The 26,021-nt window shown below is 37.9% G+C and overlaps 1 protein-coding gene across 4 annotated transcripts in view; it reads left to right on the top strand.

Moving 5' to 3' along the window:
• kifc3 (kinesin family member C3) overlaps window positions 1–25,995 on the top strand; it is a 45,981-nt gene extending 19,986 nt beyond the window's left edge. The window contains exons 1-21 of one of the 4 annotated variants that reach the window (XM_082182165.1): window positions 1–112; window positions 2,037–2,179; window positions 6,601–6,808; window positions 8,731–8,870; window positions 9,111–9,176; window positions 10,006–10,128; window positions 11,318–11,599; window positions 13,965–14,138; window positions 16,787–16,934; window positions 17,867–17,997; window positions 18,597–18,708; window positions 18,824–19,005; window positions 19,090–19,194; window positions 19,645–19,775; window positions 20,496–20,619; window positions 21,329–21,458; window positions 21,542–21,771; window positions 22,437–22,589; window positions 23,557–23,683; window positions 23,893–23,939; window positions 25,039–25,995. In XM_082182165.1, coding sequence (XP_082038291.1) covers window positions 100–112; window positions 2,037–2,179; window positions 6,601–6,808; window positions 8,731–8,870; window positions 9,111–9,176; window positions 10,006–10,128; window positions 11,318–11,599; window positions 13,965–14,138; window positions 16,787–16,934; window positions 17,867–17,997; window positions 18,597–18,708; window positions 18,824–19,005; window positions 19,090–19,194; window positions 19,645–19,775; window positions 20,496–20,619; window positions 21,329–21,458; window positions 21,542–21,771; window positions 22,437–22,589; window positions 23,557–23,683; window positions 23,893–23,939; window positions 25,039–25,047 — 2,778 coding nt within the window. In that variant the 5' untranslated portion in view covers window positions 1–99 and the 3' untranslated portion in view covers window positions 25,048–25,995. Of the gene's footprint in view, window positions 149–2,036; window positions 2,180–6,600; window positions 6,809–8,730; window positions 8,871–9,110; window positions 9,177–10,005; window positions 10,129–11,317; window positions 11,600–13,964; window positions 14,139–16,786; window positions 16,935–17,866; window positions 17,998–18,596; window positions 18,709–18,823; window positions 19,006–19,089; window positions 19,195–19,644; window positions 19,776–20,495; window positions 20,620–21,328; window positions 21,459–21,541; window positions 21,772–22,436; window positions 22,590–23,556; window positions 23,684–23,892; window positions 23,940–25,038 lie in introns of all 4 variants that reach the window. The other 3 variants (XM_082182163.1, XM_082182166.1, XM_082182164.1) reach the window with 3 other exon arrangements.
• The last annotated feature ends 26 nt before the right edge of the window (window positions 25,996–26,021 follow it).

Below are 26,021 nucleotides of genomic sequence, written 5' to 3'. Positions count from 1 at the left end.
TTGCAGTGATGCAGTGACAGATTTGCATTCAGTCTGACACTCTTCCACGAAAGCGGCTCTACTGCTGTGTCATCGCAAACCGTACCAGCGAGAGGCTGCATGTCTCATCTGTGTGAGTGTAAACGAGAGGTGTTTGGCAAACAAAACGGTAAATTGTTGTTTTTTGGTAAGGTTCATGGCCACATTGAATTCCAGGTTAATGCATCACTCGCAGCAGATTGTTATCTTATCATGTGTTGCTGGTTTCTGTGGTACCCACAGGACCTTTACCAGATTGATTGATAATGTTTTCACTGCACGTTTATCTTGAATGATTACTTCACCCAAAAACTAAGATCCAGTCATCATTTACTCGCTGTCCAGTTGTTTCAAACCTGAAGGGTTTCTATTTCTTTCAAGTGACACAAACAGAGAAATGATTAACTTTTTTTTATTTTTTATGTTTTGATGCAGTTATCGACTGAGGACTAAAGCTCTGAAGCTTCAAAAAGGAAATCAAAAGCACAAAAAAAATATTATAAAAGTTGTCCACAAGGCCAGGGACGTTTGCAAGAAGAAGAAAAGTTCAATATATGCTCATTTGTCATGTTAATAATTCAACTCTGAGATAAACTTATAATTTCTAGCATTTATGTAACTACTTTGCTGTTCTAGAAGACATGAGACTCTTCAGACCAAACCATCAGCGAGAAGTTTGTCTTTGTGAAGCATCTGTTCACATGAAAACAACATGGACAGACACAAACACTGTGTAAATGGCCACTTATTCATATGACACCGCAGTAGCAGAATTTTCTCAGTTACCTCTCACAAAGTAGCCTTTTGTTCACATTGTTTGTAGGTGAATATCTACTTCATGTTCTCGATACTGTTTTTTTTCTGACTGAGAAACCACTTCAGATGATTCATTGTGAGCGCAGTCTGAACAAATACAAATTGATTCAGACCATTTTGCAAACCTGTTTGTCCAATTCACTTCCTGAAAAGAAATAACAGACTCAAGAGAATTAGTAGTTCAGAAATAATTGGCTTCACTGGTTCAGTCAACAGAAATGTATAATAACTGCTGAAATATTTGCTGGGAAAACATTTCTCGGGTCAATCGGAGCTCATGCTTAAGTGTGTATAACCGTACAGCTGTAGGCGCCACTGCACAAGACTCTCTTGACCTATATTCCTAATCTTCTGAAATCATACGATGGGTTTATGTGAGGAATAGATGGAAATTGAAGCTGTTATTAACTGAAGATCTCTTGACATTTGCTTCTAGATCCCCTTGGTGTGTTCACGAGAAGTAGCTGTCCAATCAGTGAACGAATCATTCTTTTGAGTTTATTTCTCATCTAAGTTTTTCATCTAATAATTATATTTCAATGTGTTTCAGCTTTATAAATGTATATCCCTGTTCTGGACTACTTTCATGGTGCTATTGGGTCCATTTCTTCCCATATAATTATATAATTGAATAATAATAATACTGGTAACACTTTACAATAAGAGACCCCATTAGTAAACATTAGTTAATGCATTAACATTAGAGCCAACAATGAGCAATAATTTGTTATAGTTAGTTAATTGTTACAGTTAATTTGTTAACGTTAGTTCATAAAAATACGGGTCTATTAAATAATATTAACAGATGCAACTTTTGGTTTTAAAAATGTCAGAACATTTTGAAATTAACATTTTAATTAAGATGAATAAATGCTTTAGAAGTATTTTTCATTGATAGTTCATGTTAACTAATGTAGTTAACTAATATTAACAAATGGAACCTTAATGTAAAGTGGGTTACTGTTTATTTTTTGTTACATTGTTACAGTGTAATTATATATTTAAGTACTGAGTAATATTAATTAATAACATGTACTTACTATAGGGTTAGGGTTAGTTGCATGTAATTATGCATATATTAATGTTATTGCTTTGGTAAGTATGTAACAAAAACACTGTAAAATGGTGTTACTGTAAAGTGTTACCTCTTGTGTCGTAATGAACCATATTTACTGTTTTTGTTGTTTGTGTGTTTTCTTCAGCGAGTTCCCTGGATATCCTGATGAGTGATGGTGAGGAGGAGAGCTCCTTCCTCTCGTTGCCCAACTCTGTCCTTCAGCGCCACTGTTTGACCTCTGACCTCTCTGAAACGGCAACCTCAGAACAGCAGCAGCTGCTGATACAGGTACGACCCTGCGAGTGGTGTTTGCGAAGACAAGCCAATATGATTGTTCATACTAGGCATTCTGGGACTTTTGTCAGTTCTAAAGGATCAGCCACTTACTTGGCTAAAAATTCAGCATTAACCTGGACAATTAATATTATTAGTTGTGCTCACTAAGGCAAGCATCACTTATTATTTTTGCTCATAACTAGATTCAGGGATTTGCTTCTAACCATTCAGCACACTTTACTAGCCTGAATAGCAACGGTCGGGCAACCACCACCAGCACCAACACATTTTCTCTAGATTCTGTGTACTAGACCAGTTACACTACTGTTTGGGGTCAATAATTATATAAAAAAAATATATTATTATGAAATTAATACTTTTATTCAGCAAGGATGCATTAAATTCATCAAAAGTGTCAGTAAAGACATAGCATTACAAAAGATTTCTATGTCAAATAAATTGTTCTTTCTGGGAAAAAAAATGTATCCACAAAAAATACATTGATAATAATCATGTTTCTTAAGCAGCAAATCAGCATATTAGATGGCTTTCTGAAGGATCATGTGACACTGGAGTAATTCAGCTTTGCATCTCGGGAATAAATTACACTTTAAAATACTCAAATTTTTTTACTGTATTTTTGATCAAACAAATGCAGCCTTGATGAGCAGAAGAGACTTCTTTCAAAACATAAAAAATGCATTAACCTCTCGACCATCTGTTTCTGTGATTGTGTGTTGTGATTGAATCATCTTCACCAGATCACTACATTAAGGAGCTGGTTTCTGTGTGAGCGGTCTGTTCTATATCTGTGTGATCTTTGCGTAATTGATTTTACAGGTTTCATAGGTCACAGCTAACAGGCAGCGCTGCCTTTGTGTTCTGTGTTTAAACAATGTTATCGGCTTTAGGGCTTCTCAGCGCAGCTGGTTGCTCAGGCGGTCTGTAAACGACCACAGGCTCACTTTGTTTCAGTGTGAGATTCCCTCAGGGCAACATCTGCAGGCAAATCCCATTTCATTTAGTTGATTAAATTAGATTAGGGCTGATATTTGCTTATAGACAGTTTCAGATCTTAAACACCTCTTCAGTTTTTGAGCTTTAAATGGAAAGATTTATAAGAATATAATGAAGGATTGGACCACTGGTTGACAATTAAAACGAAACGTTTATGGGTTCTGAAGAAAATGTGTTTGCCCACCATGATGCTGAGGTTGGGGATTGATGCCACTGCTTTGATGTGTGCTTGTTATTTGGTTGCTTACAAGTAAAGTAAGTCCATCCCCATGTCTCTGATATCCCGGGTATGGTTCCTCCAGCCATTTGTAAGTTCTTACTTAAATTGAAAAGTAAAGTCCACGCTAGAGGTAACTAGCCAGTTTTATAACTAACTCTCTACTTTATTTGGTTGCACCATTTGTTTTTAAGGCAGAACATAGTTAGTAGGTCGTAAGCTCTTCATGAAGTAATGTGTAGTCACATGTGACGTCGTTTACCTTTAATGTTCCAATAGCAGCCTTCAAATATATGAGCAGAATTTGTTGAAATTCCATGAATAACTTTTTGCCTCATATAACTAACAGTAAAAATAGGTTGCCATTGAAATACAGTACTACTTTTCATGTAAAACATATGTAATAACATTCTGAAACTGTATTTGAAATTAATAAGGATACTGATACTGAAAAAACATAAGAAATGTAGTGTATTTATTATGATTGATTTTATTTGACATGCAGAACACGGACCGATGCACAAAGCGGTGTGCTGTTTAGGAAGGGGTTTTGTTGAAGAGCTACTAACCAAGTAATTCATTTACATAATGTTCTTGCTCTTAAAAAGTAGATGAGTGTAAATGTCAACATGATCATGTATGTCTTCTGTTTTATTCCAACCATTTCTCCTTATCGGAGGCTTCCAGAAATATTCAGATTATACATAAGTTACGTTTCAACAAATGTAATAGTGCAACGCAAAAATATTTAGTAACTTTGTGCCCCTTTACATCAAAACTAGGCTAAGTTGTAACTTGCGCATTTACCCCTGGTTGATAGATATGACTCCAGTTGCTCATCTGAGTTACATAACATGATCCTCTGTAGGTTAATGATACACTAGGAGTACAGTCCTCCTTTCTTTGATCTCCAGGGGTGGGTGAAGCTTCTCTGAAAAGGACAATCTAGAGTAATAGAGATTTGAGTGTGCTTGGATTTCCAGTCTTTTCAACGTACCATCAACACAGAAGAGATCCGATTGGCTGGAGATCACATGTATGGTTTGTCCAGGCCTCTGCTTTTCAATGCATTGACGGCTCTTCTCAATACAAACAATAGTTTAGACGCGGGATAGCTTTGTATGTGCTTCTCTAGATCTATCTGTGTTGACCAGGCAGTGTTACCTGTAGAGGTACAGTGAGTCAGTAGTGGGAATTCCAGTCTAACCAATCACTGAAATACAGGATTTTAAGACATCAGGTTTTCAAATCTTCAAAAATAGCATCATCTCAGAGAGTTGGTATGTGCACGTTTTTCCTGCGAAGTTTGAGTTGAGTGATTTTGTTCTTTTGTGTGTCATCTGTCATCCATCAATGTCACATCACTGATCCTTTTCATGCTTTTCTGCTCCTTTCTTCCCTCTCGGACCTTATTTCTGTGTCTCTGCACTGCCTTCTCTCCATTTCACCTGCACAGAAGGTTACTTTGTCCTGTTCCTGGACGTCTGCCTACGTAATTCCCTCTGATTCTTTCTTTGTGCTTAGCTGTGTGCTACTTGCCTCGTTCTGACGTCATCTTTACAAAACACACTGTACTCCTGTACAGTCTATTATGTTCATAGTTCTCCTTGTTTGCTTAAATCTCTCTACTAGAGGTTTTGTAGTCGTCTGAGTTCCTGAAAACTGTATCCCAGGTAGTTTGTGCCAGTAGAAATAGTCACTTGCTCATTAAGCTCTCTTGTTATAGGAATTGTTTAATTTAGTCGTTTTTACTCATGTCATTTCAAAATATTTTCTTGTTTTCTTTTGATTACATGATGAGATATTTTTGCAAATGTCCTGGCTGATCTTTTTGTTACAAGAAAATCATAAGCCCCTTTCACACAGCGCTTTGAACCCGGCAAATTGCCAGAGCGCCTTCTGTGTGAACGCAAACTCGACCCGGGATTTATGCTGGGATCGATGCCGGGTCGGGGACCTAGTAACATTGCCGTGTTCAGTCCCGGAACGAGCGCTGTGTGAACAAAAGCCGTAATAATGCCGTGTCGTAGTGATGACGCTGAAGCCGGGCTCGTTCTCCAGCTGTGAAACGGTACGTAATGCGCAAGTTTATGATCGAATCAGAGAAACAAATGCACAGGCGTGGTTTCTCGAGAGAGAGATCGCAGCTCATAAGCAAACTTAAGACGCTGCTGAGACATTACAAGTCACATCGATGTCATGTGTCTTTACGGCATTTTTACGGGTTGTGTGTGAACGCACTCTCTGATTCCGGAAAATCACTGGCAGTGTGAATGAACCAAAATCAAACGAACCCGGGTCAAATCCCGGGTCACTTTATCCGTGTATTTTCCGGAATCTCTGTGTGAAAGGGGCACAGAGTGACCAATATTTTTTTTTTTTTTTTTTTTTTTTTTTTTTTAAGGGTTAGTTCACCCAAAATTTTTAATTCTGTCAGTAATTACTCTCCCTCATGTTGTTCCAACCCCGTAAGACATTCATTCGTTCATCTTAGGAACACAAATTAAGATATTTTTGATGAAATCTGACAGCTGGATCACTTCTTCATAGGCTTCTAAGGGACTGAAACTTGCTTGCCCAGAAAAGTTATTAAAGAGATCATTAATATAGTCCAAGTGACTACAGTGGCTCAATCTTAAGTTTATCAAGCGACGAGAATACTTTTTGTGCGAAAAAAATAAATAAATAACGACTTTATTCCACTATTAATTTCCTTCTCTCTGGGCCTCGAGTTGGTTCACGTAGTGTTTTTGCGCAGCGCGTCTGTGTTACACGTCACCACGTAGGCTCACTATTGGCCGACGCTGGTCATGTGTGTAATGCCTGTCACGTACAACACTGACGCGCTGCGCAAAAACACTGCGTGAATCAACTCAAGGCCCAGAGAGAAGGAAATGAATAGTGGAATAAAGTAGTTATTTTTTTTTTTTTTTGGGTGAACTAACCCTTTAAGTCTGAACTTGTTTTCCGTGGAATAAAGTCATATGTGTTTGGGATGACATGAGTATGTTGTGTAAATGACACTTGAAGAACCTGAAGAGCACTTTCTCAGTAACCTGGTTGTTTCATTATCATTTTAGAAAATCCTCCCACTTATGTTTAAATGTCCTTCCTGCTTGTCTTTAGTTTGTGTGTAGTTCAGGTCGTACAGATGCCATTCATGGTTGAATTTACACAGATTTCTTGTGTGTTTGTGCAGACTCTGCAAGAGAGAGTTTGTGAGTTCCAGGCACGCTTGCGCAACGAAGACGCAGCGAAACAACTCCTGCTACAGCGACTGCAGACACACGACCACCAGCTCAACCACGACAACCACCATTACGAGGAACATTCATCCTTTAACCAAGAACCTCAAGAGCAGCTCAGACTGAACGCCGTCCAGCTCAACCAAGCTGTGTCCCCTACAGGTGAGAAATGTCAAACTATAATTACACACATCATTTATTGGTCACACTTTATATCAGGTGTATTTAACTATGTACTTGCATCAAAAATATTATTAGGTACAGTGTTCTTATTATTGTGTTCATGTTGTGTTGCAAAACACTTGCTGCTATTGAGGTGGGATACGGGTACGTTTAGGGACTGGTTTGATTTGAGTGGGTTTAAGAGAGGGTTAAGGGGTAAGAGACGGGTCTACAGTGGAATTATGATTTAATTACAGCTGTAATTACATGAAGGTATTTTATAAATAAGTACAGTGGAGGTAAAAATTATGTACACACTAAGTGCATTGTGTCAAATGATTAGCTTAAATGTTAATACATAGTTAAAAGACACTTAATATAAAATGGGACCAATTTATTATTATTATTATAAATGTTCATATGTTTGTTTATATTTAAAATATTTAATTTTTATTATAATAGTTTATATTTCTATACATTTTATTATAAATGTATTCTTTTTATTTATATATTATATATATATATATATATATATATATTATTTTTTACGCTGTCAGGCAGAAACCTTGTATCTCCAAAAATGCTACTTTTAGGAAATGGAAAAGTATTTTTTAAATAATTAAACACCACGTTGTCAAAGTGGCTTTATATATGGTCAAACGCTTGCATCTGTCATTTATATTATTAACATTTTACCAAAATCGAGCTTGAATGGATTTATAAAGTTTTTGACCAGCGAATGTCGGACATATAAATGTTTTGTCCGTCATTAGAATGACTGCATCTGAGGCAATAAGTGTGTCTGTTATGACCGCTAGGGGTCGGCTGTAACAGGAAAAGGAATGAGATATCCCAGAGAGATATAAAAAAAAAATGTTTATTTCTAAAAGGGTTTAGCGTCAGGGGCAGACAAGGCCAAAATAACAAACAAAACACTCTTTTCTTTAACCTCTACAATTCCTAAAACAAAAGAAAACAAAATACAATTGAAACTTACCTACCTACTTCCCTAAACCAAAAACAATATGAAAAGATATACAAAATTAAATGGCGTCAAACCCCTAACTTCCTTAATTTGGCAAAAATATATAAAACAAATATTTACAGGAGATAAATGTACAAGTTTTTAGCAAACAATGCAAAACAGAATCCAAAATCGTAGTCAAACAGGCGTGGGTCAGTTAACGAGGATAAACAGGTTCAAAATCACAAATCACAATCTCAAATAAACACTCACAATCTCTCTGATACGACACTCTAGACAAGACGATGATGATACAAAACAATAGCGAAGTGGTTACTATCAACGATGGCACAATAGTGGCCTCTCTTGAGTGTTTGGGGGCGGTCCTTATATCTAGATCAGGTGTGGAGGAGAACCAATCGCAGCCTCCAACAAATTATCACCAGATACCGCCAACCTGCGACACAAACAAGCACATGCACATACACAGAGGCAATAATACACAGGACAGAATGGAATCAATCGGGCAATAACAGCATCACATTACGTTTTCATCAACTATTAGGTTATAAAGTTTACTGTTGCTATGTGGGCGCTCCGTTTTTTCTGATGAAATATGGAATTACAAGGTTTCCGCCCGACAGCGACAATAGTTATGTAATATTAATAAAGCTGTTTATACATATTTACATTTATCAACAACATTGACACTGTTATTGAACTGAATTGATTTGTCATTGAACTGACTTGATCTGAATAATGATACTGTTGTCCTCTGTAGAGCTGCTTTAAAATAGAATTTGTTTTATAATTGATGAATTTTGCAATTGATGTCATTTTTTTATTAGTGAAACAATCTGTATAAAGTGCTACGTTGACTTATCTTGTGACCTAAAAATAAGAAAAAGCTGCTTGCATGGCATTAAGTGTGTGTGTGTGTGTGTGTGTCTCTGTGTAGGTGTGAGGAACTCTGGTGCTTTGACACAAAGACCTCTGGATTTTCCCAGCGCTGTACAAGTGAGTAAAATTCACTCACAGGAGCAACTGCAAAAAGACGAGGGAGAACAACTCGCTCTCATTACAGGGCTGCGCACACAGGTACGTTACACACAAAGAATAGGGCTCAGTTTTCCAGCCAGATTTAGAAGAGCACTATCAGATCATTCACATTCCTCAGCCGCCATGTATCCTGACATTTTATGCGTCGACATTCATTGTTTCTGTCTGGTTGGATTAAAGAAGATTGATACCTCATAAATGTGAATGCATTAAACTTGCTGACTCGTTTCTTTTTAAAGAGATTTGGCTTAATAATGCTGTTTGTTTGTGGTTTTGTAGGTCAAGGAGCTGGAGGAGAAACTAGTGGATCAGACACAGGAGGTGGAGAGACTGCGCTCTGAGCTGGTGAGAGACTGAAACCGGGATAGAGAGAGGGATTATTAGGGACAGGGAGAGCTGTCACAGTTGTGTGAAAATGCATTTCTATTGTTTTATAAAGAACACTGACCTGATTTAATTTTATGATGGGAGGTGGAGGGAGTGTTAACCTGGTTATCTGGTTTTGTTGATAGCAGAGGAATGTGTCCCTGATCTGATCTCTAATTTTAGATTGGCGTGGCTGTACTTATCTGTACTTTGACAAATTTGTCCCCAGAAGCTAAAAATGATGAATCCTTTTCTCATTTGTAGTAAAAAAAGAAAGAAAAGCCAGTTCATAAAATAATTAACATTTAATTTATTTAATTTTAGGTTTTTTTTTTTAACACGGAGCATTAAGTTACTGTACCGTTCAAATTGTGACAGACAAATTAAGACATTTATAATGTTACAAAGATTCTATTTTAAATAAATGTTCTTTTGAACTTTCTATGCATCAGAGAATCATGAAAAAGAATCATAGTTGCCACAAAAGCACAGCAGTTTTCAACATTACTGATAATAAAAAAAAATATTTTGAGCTGCAAATCATCATATTAGAATGATTTCTGAAGGATCATGTGACACTGAAGACTGGAGTAATGATACTGAAAATTCAGCTTTGCATCACAGAAATAAATTACATGTTATGTATAATATATATAGAATCATATCTTCCCCCAATTCTAAACACTTTTTGGGGGGGGGTAAGGCTAGGCTTTGTAATTATAATTAGGTGTATATAAATTGAATTAGAAGTCTACATTAAGTCCTCATTCAGTTAGCTAAGTAAATGTGTGTATGTGTGTGTGTCTAGGGGGCGACAGATCTGGAGAAACAGCTCGAGGTGCTGGAGAGTGAAAACCAGCGGCTCAAACAGGAGCTGAGGGCCAGTCACACCCAGACCAGCTGCCCTACTGCCCACTGCCCGCACAGCCAGGTATACTCGCACTACCCTAAACAGACCATCTTACTTTTAATGAAAAATCTAAATCTTTCTAACCAGGTTGGGAATCACTCAAATACAATCCGACTGGTTACTTGATGCTTGAAATTAGGGCTGTAACGATTCCTCCATTAAATTAATTACGCTTTAAAAAAATCCTTGATTGCAATTTTTCCCGTGTCGAGTAACCGGCAAAATGCCAGAAGTGGCTCATTCCAGGGACGAGAATCCATGAACCGCATTATTAGACAGTTTTCTAAGGATGCACGATGTATTAAAACCATTTAAAAACCATTCTGTAGTATAGTGCTATTGTGCATTCACACAGGCTGATATTCAATTAAATAAATATATGTCTTGCAGGTTTAATAATATATGATCTTTAATTATTTACTAAGTGTGTCTTAGAGTGGCTCTGTTCACAGTAAATGCTGCTTATCACAGTAAATACTGTTATTTACATGAGTGAAATACTTCTCAAACTCCATCTCATATGCTGTGAGTTTAGGTTACTTACAACGTTCATCTGGGAACGTAATGTGCAAATCATTTATAAACCTACGCCAACACAGGAGAATATATCAATACTTTTGTAAATATGCAAACTGTTCATCGTGACTTCAAAATAAAAACCCTTGCTCTGAGTTTTGATGTCCACATGTTCTTCTTCAAGAAATTACAGTGGCTGTTGCACTTCTATCGTAAAGAAGTGGCCCAATATTAAAGATTAAGTAAACATTTTGATTAAATGTCGTTTGGCCAATATTAAACCTGTATTTGATCTGCTGTAAAGTGTAATAACTCCAGGCCGTTGGCGCCCTCTGCAGGCGTTTGTTATAATACATAATGTACACATGATGATTGTTTATACTATGTGTATTATATTATCTATTTGAACTGTATTGTTTTATAAAACCATATGATTACTTGCTATTGATGCTTTATATGAACCAAATATCATTACCTCATTGTTATTATATATGTATTTTAAGTCATGTTTAAGGCTATTGTTTTCTTAGGTCTATTTTTATCACCACAAACAAAATATCAGATTTCTCGTCAAAATAATCGGCCGATTACCAAAATAATCGTTAGTGACAGCCCTACTTGAAATGCTATCTATCTTGTGTTTATTCTCACAGCTGTTTATCCTCTGTTTTGTTATGTAATGTGTCGGCCTCAGGATGTGGAGGCCCTGCGTGGAGAGCTGTGTCGTAAGGGCGAGGAGTGTCGCGAGCGAGAGCGGCGACTGGCTGCGCTGGAGCAGCAGGTGCAGGAGAGGACGGGTGTAGTGGTTCAGCTGCAGGAGCAGCTGGAGGAGGTCGCGCACCACAGACAGCAGCTCCAGAAGCAGCTGGAAGAGGCGTCATGCCACAGGAGCCAGAACGAGGATCAGCTGACCTCTCGGCTCCGTGACGCTGAGGAAGCTCTGTCTCTCCAGGCTGCACAGCCGCCGCAGGTCAAGGTGAGTGTGTGATAACACAATGTTTGAGAGCGTTTTCAGGTTTCATTGTTGATTTGAAATTGTTGAATGTTGGTTACACTTTCTTTTAAGGTGTCCTTGTTGCAGAGTAATTATATATTGTTAAGTACTGAGTAATATCAATTAACTACATGTACTTACTTTAGGAGTAGGGTTTGGTTTGGGGTTAGTTGCTTGTAATTATGCATAATTTACTGTTATTACCACAATAAGTATATATCAAATATATAACAAGGGCACTAAAATAAAGTGTTGCCAAAATGTTTTATTGAAATGTAAGCTTGAACTTCTATCATAGAGGCTTTTTGTGGATTTGAGTTATTTAGCAAACGCTTAAACGCATGTAAGGCCCAAAAAAGTAAATAACAGTGTCACATTGAGACCTTGAGACTAGAGACATTATTCAAAAAAATTACTTTTAATACGATGCTGGACTGTGAATGTACAGTAACACACACTTCATGTTTAAACACCATACATACATCAACAGTTTTGCGTAAAATAAGCACCAGTTAACGCAGATGATGTGTTTGTAACATTGTTTAATGTTGTTCCTGTCCCCACCATGCTATTTGTTTAATGATTTATGCATTTTGTTATGATTGATTTCATGCATTTCATTGTGTGTAATATTTAAAGAAGTGAACACAAGATAATTATTCATGTTAAATGTGTATTTCTTTGTTTCTGTATAGTGTACTGGAACATCTTTCCCACAGTGGATTTAAAATGAACAGAAGTAGAAACAAAGTAATGTAAAGATCGTCAAAGACAAATGTCCATAATTAAAGTAATGTAAGGGTAGATGTTGATACATCCTAAAAGCAAAAATAATACAAAAATACAGCAATAAAAGAAGGTATGAGGTGTATATATTCCCAGAATAGAGACTTTCACATTTTCCCGAATAAATATAATGTGTCATTATTGATAAATCACAATTTCTTATGTACAACTCACTCAGCCAAACATCAAGTGTTGGTACCGTGTCCAGTTTCCACATCTAGAGAACCATCCATACTGAAAGATATAGACAATTATTTCTTCTTATTAATTTCCCTCAGAATGGCCAACACAGAATCCGGCTCAGTTTTCATTTTCTTCCTTCCATATTTAACCTTATAAAGTCAGCTCTACTGCACCTTCAGACGGCATATATATTATATATATTTAGGGCTGTCAATCGATTAAAATATTTAATCGCGATTAATCGCATGATTGTCACGAGTTAACTCGCGATTAATCGCATTTAATCGCACATTTTGTATTTGTTCTAAATGTACCTTAAATTAATACTTTTCAAGTTTGTAATACTCTAATCAACATGGGCATGAATAAATATGGATGCTTTATGCAAATGTATGTTTATTATTGAACATAGAGATGTTTTTCAAAGAACTTGTTCATGTCTATTAGACACATGTAGAAAGAACAAAGAAATACCAGGTTCCCATTACTTCTCTTTCTTTGCACTGAGCAATTTACTAACACAAACATGTTTAGATTTTTGCATGACAGGGCAGCTCTTCCGAAAATGCTAAATGTGCATTTATTATTTATTATTTATTATTACATTAGTTTGTCTCTCTCTGTGCCCATTTTGATGAAGCTAAAATCTCAATAAAACTGTTTTCATTGGTATATTTTACTGTTTCTGTTGTCAAACAACGGAATGAATATGAAATAGTGACTGAAACGCGACCCATTAAGACATAACCAGCTCTCCCTTCCAAGATGTTAATCTGCACAAAATCCTGATAATCGAGCCGTCGTCTGATGAAATCAAATACACATAAGATAAAGATTTCGGCTATACTTGCATGTAAAATTAGAGAAGCAACATAATATCTGTGTTTAACTCATAGACTGTAAAAAGGTTTAACTAAATTAAAGCGCTGCTCCTGTCTGCCGAGAGAGAGAGAGAGAGAGAGAGAGAGAGAGAGAGAGAGAGAGAGAGAGAGAGCCGCGTAGGGAGAGCAGTACCGGCGGTACCGGTATATTCTCAGAAACTAAATAAGGTTTGGGCGCTTTTTTGAAGGGAAAAAATCGCTAAAGGGGTCTACAATGTCGCTAAGTTGGCAACACTGTGTATCTCCATTTCTCCAACTAGGGGTTGGGCCACGGGTCAAACAGAAAATACGCGCTGCGTTAATCGCGCATTAAAAAAATGAGTGCCGTTAATATGATTTTGCGTTAACGCGTTATTAACGCACTAACTTTGACAGCACTAATATATATATATATCTCTACATTTAGGATACCATATAGCCTGTGAAGGCACATACTCAGGGCTGATGAGCATCTCATAAAAGTGAATTAATGTGTCTGTTTCTCACTCTTCCTGCAGTATGTGACCAAGACGGTTGAGGTGGAGTCGGCTCAGTGTAAGCAGGCTTTAATGGAGGCTCAGGCCCGTAACCAGGCGCTGCAGGAGCAGCTGTGTGTGCAGAGACAGCTCCTCAGAGAGCTAGAACAGCAGCTCCACGAGTCCCAGAGAACCAGCGGTCAGCTCCGCCAGCAGGTATCACACACCTGTACACACCTGTACACCACGAGCGTCACTCATGCTTGAGGATGTGTAGTAGACGGAACTGCTCCGTTCATTCACGCAGAACATGCAGACAAATTTTATGGTTTAATATTCAGTGACATCCATATTGCTCTGATACATTCTTAGCATTTTGAGTGTCCTGGATTATCATGTGGCCCGGTGCTTCTCAGATCTGACCCCGTTTGTGGTGACCGTGGTGGTCTGTTGATATCTGTTCACGTCTTCTCAAATCTATGATATCCGGTTAAAATTTTTTCCCAAATTTTGTGTTTCGCTTTTTACTTTTTCTGGATTCCAGAAGTGGTTTAATTAAATTTTGATAATCTAAAGGATTATTATCTAATCAATTGAATTCATAAAACTTTAACTTTTTAACAATAATATATCACCATGAAGTGTTATTTTTTTTAACTGTTTTAACTTTTCTAGATTCTGTTTTATGATTTAGTACTAAATAAAATGCTAAACTTATGATCTAACTTGCAATTTAATTAGTCTTTTAAAATGTAATCAAATTCAATTTGAACAATTATGTTCTTTATTTGGCAAAGTGCTGCACGACATAATTCTACTTTTTTAAATTAAAACTTGGAGGAACATTTATATTGTGTGGTATTCTGTAAAAATAAAGTTTTATTAAACTGTATTATTACTTTTGTTATTATTTTGAGAAGTGCATGTTACTGTGCACTAGTAATATAATTCAACATTTCTAAAAGTTTTTTTTTACTGGTTGTTGCAAAGCCCTGTGTCTGATGATAGTTTTCTCAAATGAAATGGTGAAATACTGGTGAAGTGGCTGTCTGGAGGTCTGGAGGTGAAGTTCATGTGTTCATGTCCTGATATAGTGAGACCGCAGACGCTGAAACACCACGAGCGTCACTCATGCTTGAGGATGTGTAGTAGACGGAACTGCTCCATTCATTCACACAGAGACACGCAGAACATGCAGACTTATTTTATGGTTTAATATTCAGAGACACTTATCCATATCGCGAATTGGTTACATTTACAGCTCTACTTTTATTTATTCATCCAACTTTTACCAGATTCCGTAACATTCCGCACTATACTGTAAATTCCATTTTGTATGACGGTGTTCCATGAATCTAGTTGAAGGCCTCTGTGATGGCGGTGTTGTGGAGGAGCAGGTTAACAGCTCTCTCTCTTCACTTGCGTTGCAGCTGAGGATGGACCGCGGCCGTCTATATGGTCTGCTCTCCAAGGCGGTGGGTGGGGGTAACACAGAGGTCACCCACAGGCTCTCCAAGGTCAAACTGATTACTCTGCAGCCGGCAGGGGTCAAAGGTCAAAAATGTGTCATGGGTCAGATTGCAACTTTGATTATAGGAAATCAAATATTTGAGGTCCCATTTTAAGCGCTATTTGCAAATGTAGATTCATGTTCGCTGATGCTCATTTTTGACCTATGAAACCCTGAAACTTTTCAGAGTAACTAGCTCACACTCTCTTCAGGGTCGCAATTTTGTGTTCTTGCAATAGTATTCCCATGATCTACTGTGAAATAGTTGATGTCACTCCGTTGTGTACTGCAGATGTACAGTATTGATCGTGTGTGTGACCCCAGATGCCCCTCCCAAGTATGTGACCAACATTCCCCCCCACCCACCCCACAGGTCACTTAACCTAACTGCATTAAATCTGTCTAACAAATGACTGTGGTCAGTAGTAGATGACGTCTTTAGTGCTGGTGGTGTTTGTGTTGCTTTGGTCAGAGATCTCAGAAATCATAACTGGCTTTGCTTGAAAGCAGAACGCAGGTTTTCTGATGCATCTGTGTTCATCTGTTGTGTGTACATCTCTATAGGGGTGTTTACACTGACAGTGACTCTGATATAGTTCAGTACAAACAGCTATAATCAACCAATCATACAGTGAGTTGCAAATGTACTCGCTGTCATTGTAAAAGCTCAATTAAAGGGACAGTTCACCCTAAAGTGAAAGTCATTTACTCACCCCGGTGTTGTTCTAATGCTGTATGTCCTCCTTTCTTTTATGGGTCTCAAAAGGAGAATTTAAAAAAAATGTTTTTTTTAAAAGATGCTAAAGGATCACAGAATGATCCCAATCAACACATGCTGTATATTCTATGTTCTTGAGACTAGTAGTTCACTCTGTCTCGCACAGAAAAAGCACACACAAGTTGTGATAAATCAAGATTGACAAAAGCACACCAAACCCTATCATACACCCACTGAACACTGGAATATCCTGCACATGTCGCATGGGATCATTCTGTGATACTTTTGCGTCTTTTTTAAAAAGCTTGATACTGGTTGCTATTCCCTACCTTTATATGGACTAGCGCGAGTGTGACATTTTGTTAAAAATTCTCCTTTTGTGGACCATAAAAGAAAGATCTTACGGCACTAGAACAACACCAGGGTGAGTAAATGATGACTTAACTTTCATTTTAGGGTGAATTATCCCTTTATGGTGTAAATTACCTTATATGTAACTCCTTGTGTAAAACATTCACCGTTTGAATAGAGCTTATGACCTCAGTGTAACCTCAGTGTTGACCTCAGGGTCAGATGTGTTGACAGCAGTGTGTGTGTGTGTGTGTGTGTGTGTGTGTGTGTGTGTGTGTGTGTTAGATCCTGGTGTATGAGGGTGAGATGGAGAGAGCTCAGGGCCAGCTGGAGGCAGAGATGCAGAGTCTGGAGGAGGAGAAGAACAGAGTGATCGAAGAAGCTTTCATCAGAGCGGAGAGTGAGATGAAGGCCGTCCATGAGAACCTAGCAGGTGAGACAGTGTGTGTTTCACTGAAGCTCACAAAACCTGTTAATTACAGGCTGTGTTTCACCTTCAAATCAAAAAAAGAAATTAGTAAATATACTGTCCCATTAGGACCTTTAAGATGTCTTGCATTGTGACATAATTTTCATGAAAATTCAGCCTCAAAGCAAAAAATAGGGAACACTTGTTACGCATTACATGTACTTAGTAGAAATAACATTCAATTCTGCATAATTACAAGCAACTAACCCTAAACTCAACCCTAACTCTACATGTTGTTGGTACATGTTTTTAATTAATATTACTCAGTACATATTTGTGTACCAAGGACACCTTAAAATAGTTTAACCAAACATATATTTAAACTAAAATATGTATAGGCCTATGCTGCTTTATATTAAAATCATATTTTATTAGTAATTTTATTACTGTAAGACTTTTATTGCTTAGTAATCGCTCTTTATTTAGTCTTGACATTGTGTCTTGAGATTCCATTTTTGGACTCATCAGACTTTTAATAAATAACATTCCTCAGGGCTTTTAGTCAAAAAATGTGTGCTCATTTGGCATAAACCTTATTGATTCTTCACCTTAATCAGAATCACTGTTTGAGAATAATGGAAATGACAAAAACAAAGCTGGCACAAAAAAATAAAAATTATAAATATCACACTGCAAAAAATATAGTTATGACTCTCAAATTGGCTTCATTTTATATAATTTGCATATATTTCATTGGTTACACTTTACAATAAGGTTTCATTTGTGAACATTAGTTAACTACATTAGTTAACATGAACTAAGAATGAACAATACTTCTACTTAGTAACAATACTAACAATAGCGAGTGAGACCTTATTGTAAAGTGTTACCATTTCATTTGATAAAGTTTATGGTGAACATGAACTACAACTGCCTCTGATGGTCTGTTTGTGCAGGTGTGCGGATGAACCTCCTGACCCTGCAGCCGGCCCTGAGAACCCTCACCTGTGATTACAACTGTCTGAAGAGACAGGTGCAGGACTTCCCTTACATGCTGGAGAAAGCCATCACTGAGGCCAAGCAGGAGGTGAGACCAACACACCAGCCTGACCACAGCTCGTACAAACTGCAGCTAAATTCAGTTGTCAGGTCACCTTTTTTACAACACGTTATTTTTGACAACACTACATTGCACTTTGTTTATTATTTCAGATGCCTTTTTAAAAAACTACAATTGAAAAGTGTATATATTATATATAAAATTTAATTCTTTTGGCAGGTTGGTGGGTGTTAATGTCAAGCCCTGGATATAATTAAATATTTAATATAATTAAGAAAAAAAATTAAGCATTTAAACTATTATATCATTATTATCGTTGTTATTTGCTAAATGTTTTCAAGAAATGTGAATATATGTGAATTATTTCATAGTTATCTAAACGCCCCTAAAACCTCCATACACAAAAATCTTAGTTGAGTTATGTAACTGAGTTATTTTGAGTTTGCACGATACACCTGTGGCGGGTGTATAATTGTAAATCTCTCTGAGTTTTGTTACCATTCTGTGCCCATCATCCGTAATTTCCACCACTTAATCAAGACCCTCTTCTTTAAAGCATGATGTGTTTTATTTCTTTGCGCCTTCGTTGCCTCTCATTAAGAATTGAGCTTTGTCTGTGATTACAGATCTGTCAGGTGATTGGAGAGGTGAGCAGTGCAAACCAAGAACTGCTGCGGAAATATAAGCGGGAGATGAACTTGAGGAAGAAATGCCACAATGAACTGGTACGCCTCAAAGGTGAGACCTGGGAATCGTGTCTGGGATGCATTATCTCCACAAAATCTCTAATTTCTTTGAATCAAATTAGATATTTACATTCTCATTAGGAAGACTTTATCATCTTGTTTTTCAGGAAACATTCGTGTGTTGTGTCGCGTACGCCCCGTGTGTGCTGGAGAAACAGATGCTGCTGACACCAAAAACATAGTGACCTTTGACCTTGATGATGATGCTGTTCTCTACTTATCCAATAAGGGCAAGCTCATGACCTTTGAACTTGACAAAGTCTTTCCCACTCAGGCCACTCAGGAGGAGGTTAGTGCCTGAACTCGTTGTTTCTCATATGGTTGTATTTCCTGTATCAGTTATTATACAGTCCCTTCTCTTGTGATTGGACAGGTGTTCCAGGAAGTGCAGTCTCTGGTCACTTCCTGTATTGATGGCTTTAACATATGCATCTTTGCTTACGGGCAAACCGGCTCTGGAAAGACCTACACTATGGAGGTATGTTAACTGCATTGACTGTGATGTCTGTCCCTTTCATATATGAGAAATATCAGTATCAGTGCACATTATCAAAGTAGATACATATAGTGCAGTTCATAAGTTTGCAGTAGGTAAGATTATTTTAATGTTTTTGAAAGAAGTCTCTTCTGCTCACTAAGGCTGTATTTATTTGATAAAAAAATACAGTAAAAACAGTAATATTTTGAAATATTATTACAATTTAAAATGTTCTGTTTAAATATATTTTAAAATGTAATATGTTCCTGTGATGTCAAGCTGATTTTTTCCAGCATCATCACCCCCCAGTCTTTAGTGTCACAAAATATTTTATTTCTTTTATTAAAAAAATAGCATTACATTTTTAAATCAGTCATTTATCAATTATCATCTGTAGCATATTGCTTATCAAATTTTAGAACTTACTTCATGTCTCTGTTTGTCCTCTAGGGGGTCCCTGAGGACCCTGGCATTAACCAGCGTGCTCTTCGGCTGCTCTTCTCTGAAGTGTGTGAGAAAAAGCCTGACTGGGACTATAAGATCACTGTCAGCATGGTGGAAATCTACAATGAGACCCTTCGGTGAGAAAACCACACACAAGTAGAGCCACACAGTGGAAGTGGGAGGTTGAATTTGATGATTATCAAAGGTGTGTGAGCGGCTGTGAGCACGTCACTCCAGACACACTGCAGCATATTCAGCACTCTTATATAATTGTCCCAGTGTCACTGTGAAGTGTGTGTGTGTGTGCCACAAATTCTGCTGGTCAGCAGTTATGTAAAAACAGATTAGATTTAAAATCGCTCAGGCCATCTGTAAGACTTGAACAGATCACAGATCACGCATCCAGTTCTGCTGGTCCTGTCTGTTTGTCACACTGTCCCCCGCTCTTCCCCTCCTGCTGGGTTACGCAACTCGAACAGATTCTGCTTGCCTCTGTAATATTAATCTGTGCCCCAAATTCATATACACTAGTAATCTTCAAACAAAATGGCTTCCCCTCCCTCTTGCATTGACATCTTTTCTTCTCTGATGGAGTATTTACTGGCATGATGGTTGGAAAACCTGTCACTCACCTGAGATCGACCAATAGCAAACCACCCAATCAATTACCAATGGACAAAATCAAGACCCATCCTAAAAATGTTCTTGTTTGAGAAGCAGTTTCATTCTGATATACGTCACAATAGGGAAAAAACTTCTGCAACTTCCAACAGATTGTTGTTGAGTTTCAGCAAAGCTTCATAATACAGCAGCTGGTTTGGTTTTATTCATTTGTATTTATCTGAATCTGTTTTTAGAAACCTGTTGGGTGACAATCCCAATGAGAAGCTGGATATAAAGATGTGTCCAGACGGCAGTGGACAGCTGTATGTGCCAGGACTCACAGAGTTCACAGTGGAGAGCGTGGAGGACATTAACAAGGTGAAAGCTCACAGCATCCAAACCGCCTGTCGTTACTCCACACTTGAGAACCGGCTTTAGTCCAAAGGAATAGAACATTAGATAACAAAATTAGGTTCAGTGTACTTAATGCGTTCATTTTGTTTTGCAAAACACTTGTAGGTGAAGTTAAAAGGGAAGGGTCAACAGTAACAGTAATTGAAGATGTGATTACATTCATTACAGCTGTAATTACATGCAGGTAATTTTTAAATATAAGTACAATGTATCAAATGATTAATTCAAATGTTAGGGCGTAGTAGTTAAAGACACTTAATATAAGATGGGACCCAAAATATAATTTTTTCAAGGAAAAGGTAACACATGCATACTTTTCAAGCAAAAAAAAAGTGCTTGTTAGGCCAGTTTGGTCTAGTTTGGTTAGTGGAGCTTGTCCATAGTTACTCTGCTCTGAAAACTGTGAAAATATACTTAATATAAATATAAAAGCATCATTTACTGTTATTACTATAGTCCTCTAAGAACATGTAACAAGGACAATTAAAAGTGTTACCAACATTTTTACAGTTAAATACTAATAACTACAAAAATAGCTAGAAAAGTGAAGCTAGTTCTGTGTTAATATCCACCAAGATATTAAATATTCAGTGCTCCAGTGCAAGGTCTTGTCGTATAGACCAGCATCAACCCATCTTAGCCTAATCCGTTATTTATAACCTTTACCCTGCAGGTGTTTGACCTGGGTCACATGAACAGGGCAACAGCATGCACTAATCTAAACGAACACAGCTCTCGCTCTCATGCCCTCCTCATCGTCACAGTGGCGGGTTTCAACTCTTCAACGGGCCACCGTACCTCAGGTACACACACAGCCCTTTTCAATTGTTTTCAACACACAGTTCAATTGAAATGCAAATATGAAACAATCACTTGTCAATTGCAGGTAAGCTAAATCTGGTGGATCTGGCCGGTTCAGAACGGATTGCCAAATCCGGCGCCGAGGGCAGTCGTCTGCGTGAGGCTCAGTGTATCAACAAATCACTGTCGGCGCTGGGTGATGTCATCAACGCCCTGCGCTCCAAACACTCACACGTGCCCTTCAGGAACTCTCGCCTCACGTACCTTCTGCAGGACTCGCTCAGCGGAGACAGCAAGACACTCATGATGGTGCAGGTGTGTCACGGCAGCAGGGTTACAATGGCACTCAGTGTGTGGAGAGGGGCGTACTCTAAAATCTCCACACATTTGGAGTGGATTATAATGGATTTATGGGATAAAGACTGTACTTTGTACAGCATGAGCAGGCACAGTATTTTAAGCAGTTTTGTGCACACACTCTCCTGTTGTTTTATGCCGGCTAATCGCCACAGAAAGAGAACTTTGTCATGGACTAATGGAATCATAAAGTCTGTTGTAGTTAAGACGAAATGAAATCAAAACGTATTTAATTTACCAATGAATGTTCCTGGTCATTTTGTGTACAATTTCCCAGTGGATGTTATGCTGCCTGTTCGCACCATGTCATAATTACTGGATGACAATACAGGACTTTCTACTCAAAGCTGTTCACGTCATAAGATTAATTTTTATTTAATTAAAACATTAATTTAAAAAACTGCTGATGAAACCAGAGCCAAATGGACAGGGAAAATGATGATATCATAGCTCACTGTACACAATGCAGGTACATAAAGCCAACATTAAATAACTGAGAAATGCAGAACATTACAGACGTGAAACACTGTATGTTGTCATGTTAGATTAGCCTGCGGTTTCACGTCCTCTGGGATGCAGCTTCTCACACCAGTTAAACTGTGATGTTCTCCTCTCTGTCTCAGGTGTCTCCTCTAGAGAGTAACGTCAGTGAGTCGGTGTGCTCTCTGAAGTTTGCTCAGCGTGTTCGGACTGTTGAGATCGGCCCCTCGTCTTCCTCACGCCGCCAAGCAGAGAACTCCTCGACATCCTCCTCACCAACTCATGACAGCGTGGAGGTACACGATCACAACTGCACGCATTCTCACGTGTCCATGTCTGGAAGAACCATCTCTGAGATCTGAATGAAAGGTCTCAAGTCCTTCCTCTGAAGCGACTGCCGTGGGCCACAATACACTCACTTGTTCCACTTTCCCTCCTCTCCGGTTTATATTTAAAATAGGATTTGTGTAGGAACTTGAGTTGTAGTGCTCACAAAGGCAACACAATCCAAACACAGTCTTTTGTTTGTCTAAATTAGTTGAAGATAGAGCACACTGTGATAACAGTAAACCTCTGTTGTGCAGATTTGTTTGCCAAAAAATAAAAGGAATTTGGTTACATTTTAAAATATTAATTGTAAATTGTTTTGCCTTAATTTGATTACAAAAGTAATCAAATCATGAATCCAAAAAATTAACACGACTGAGAATTTATGAAAAAATAAAACATTATTATTGTAAAAATGTATGAATTATAAAAAAAATTAAGTGTGAATTAAATTTATTAGCCATGCTTTCTGATTATTAAAATGGAATTAAACCATTAAAATGGAATGCAGAAAATTTGGAATTTGTGAAACTATGAAATGTACTTTTTTTGTTAAACTTTTAATAAATTGTTGTTTTAATTGTATACGTTTCATGATTTTAATTATTTAGACATGCTTTTGGATTACTAACATTTAATTTAACCATTAAAACAGAATAATCCAGAAATATGTTAATTCAAAACTCAGGGGGGAATTTAAAACTCAAAAAGGAAAATTGGAAACTTTTATGAGAAAAATGATTTCATACGGCCCTAAAATGTAACTTTTAATACATTTTTATAAAAATGTTTTTTGATTACTAAAATTTGATTTAGCTATTAAAACGGAATCCAGAAAAATTCTAATGAATTTGTATTATTATTTGGGATTAAATTTCATTGGGCCCCACAAATGCAGACCAACATCACAAAATAATGGTTCTTTTTGTGCTGTAGCTGGACTCTCCTCCCGTGACCCCTGTGCCCCTCCCCATCTCAAGGGCCAGCAGCGCAGGTTCAACCCTCTCCTCCACTTCTAAAACCCCCTCCACCCGACGCAGGTCCCACAGTCAGCTGTCCGCAGGTGAGTCGAGAGACTTCACTCTAAAGCCAATGGTCACTCGATGACAAAAACACCACCTTAGATAAGATTAATAATGTGATATAATAATGCAATAGTGTCATAACAGCAGCCTTGATAAACATCTGACATGGAACATTTAGTACAGGTCACACTATGTGAAAGGGACGTTTGTTCTTTGCATTGTGACGCTGTAATTGGTTGGTTTCCAGATAGTCAGGTAGACAGAAGCAGCCCATTGGTTGGGGACGGTGGGCAGGTAGGTGAGGTTTTATGTGGTTGGTCGCTTGGCATGAAACGCTCAGCATGGCATGGTGCCCCACGTGTCACCTCGTCAATGCCCACCCATCTAACACAGCGCCTTTAACCCCAGGAAGCTTTCTGTGTGTGTGAATTGGGATCAGCTGCTGTTTTGTTCTTGTCTGTTTTGTTTTGTTTGGTCTTGTACAAGCTTACTGTGTTTGTCCAGTTGATTTGTACCTGTTGTCTTGTGGTTTTTGGAGTTGTGCACTGTATTCACTGTTTGTCTTTGTTAATGTTTATGTGTGCGAGTGAGAGAGTGGCGAAAAAGAGTTTGGTTGTTATTGTTCTTTATGTCTTCTTCACCTATAGCTCTGCTTTTGGTTGGCTGGGCTGCCATGTGGTGGTGACAAAGGATAACAAAAAAATGTTTGTGACAAATGTGATTTCATTGTTATCATGTGAGAATAAATGAGTCACAGAAATGTTCAGTACTGATTACAGTAACTGTTCCAAAAACCTGGTGAGCAATACAGAGGAGTCTCATCCCCATCGCACGGCACATATGATTGGCCGGGTGTTTTTGCAGTGCGATGAAAAAGAGATTAGAACGCCTCTGTAAAAAAACAAAAACTGTTGCAATGACCACATGCAAATGTTTGTGTCGATCTGAACAGATGCATTCACAGCTATTCATTTATGTTTATCACACCAAATATTCGACTTGGTCTGAACAGGCCTTGAATCTGAACACATTTTATGAATACCTTTTACTATATTGTCAACATTTCTCTCTCTCTCAATCTTGGATCCTCTGTAAAGGCTTCATGCAATGCTACCTTTATAATTTGGCCAAAACGTGGTGTACATTGTGTAGGGATGATGCACCTTACTAGGTTTATCAACAGAGCCAGTGTTTCTCCTGAGTAACGAGTAACAAAAACTCAATCTGAACCGTAAGACGAGTTCTATGGTAAAAATAGAAATCTTCTTCTGTTGTGTGGTTTCCATTGCAACAGTGTGCTGTGTAAGCCCTGTATTTCCTGGAAACTGGAAATGCTTCATGAATTAGTCATGATTGTGTATGTAATTCCCACCCTTTTTTTCTTTGCTCATAGGACGAATGAAGATGACAGCGTGAGGAACCGCTGAGAGCTGCCGTCCATCCGCCAAACCTCTCGACCAATCAGCTCCTTTCCTTTGAATGAACCAATGAAAGACCTGCTTTTCCTTGCTTGCTGGCAGGGGAGGAGCTTAACCGGCGAATCAGGGTTCATGTTGGGAACTATGACTTCTGATTGGAATGTCTGATGTAATTTTAAGATGACGATACATGATTCAAGATGCCGACCTCTCCCGCTGACCTCTCCACAACGCCTGCTGCCTCAAGACGAGAAGACCCTTCCGTTATGGCAAAGTGTTTCTGGGCAATCATGCACTTTATTCTAGTCTAGGCTGTCATTTGTAATGTTACGTAAATGCGATTGATTTCTAGAAGCTTGAATGTACGTGTATGTATATATTAATTTGTCTGAGCAAGATTTAAATTTGTATTCCTTGATCTTAAAGAGATCTTGCTGCTTTTTATTTTTTCTTGATCTTTTTTCCCCCCTGCAAGAACAAGTCAAACTTTCACACCTGATAAGCTTTGAACAATTCTGTGTTTAATAGTGGCAATAAGAAATCATGCAAATGCAAAGTTTGGTCTGTTAGTAGCATTTTGTCTTTTTGTATATAGAAACTTGAAGGCCATTCAAAGCCCAGACTGTCTTCCTGATCTATGCATGTGTTCAGAGTGGGCGCTCATTCATTTTAGGACAATCATTAACAGTTTTTGTGCAGTGAAGTCAAACCATGGCGGTATACACTGTTTGCTGAACAGGACGAGGATTAGATATGTACATAGAAATGACTCCGCACTGAGCGAACACAACGTCCTCAGTGTACGAACATATATCTTCAACCTCTTCTGGGGTCTTGCTTGCTTGTATTCACATCGGTGTATGTTTGTATGCAGTTTTGTTTTTGTACACTGTTTTTAATAAATGCTCCAAACCATATTTTGGGAGAAATTATTCCTTTCGTTGCATTTTTTTTTTTT

The sequence above is a fragment of the Leuciscus leuciscus genome, assembly GCF_965113295.1.
Source record: "Leuciscus leuciscus genome assembly, chromosome: 10".
In the NCBI taxonomy this organism is placed as follows: Eukaryota; Metazoa; Chordata; class Actinopteri; order Cypriniformes; family Leuciscidae; genus Leuciscus; species Leuciscus leuciscus.
The sequence above is the reverse complement of the archived record's forward strand: the minus strand, read 5'-3'. Positions and strand labels throughout refer to the sequence as shown.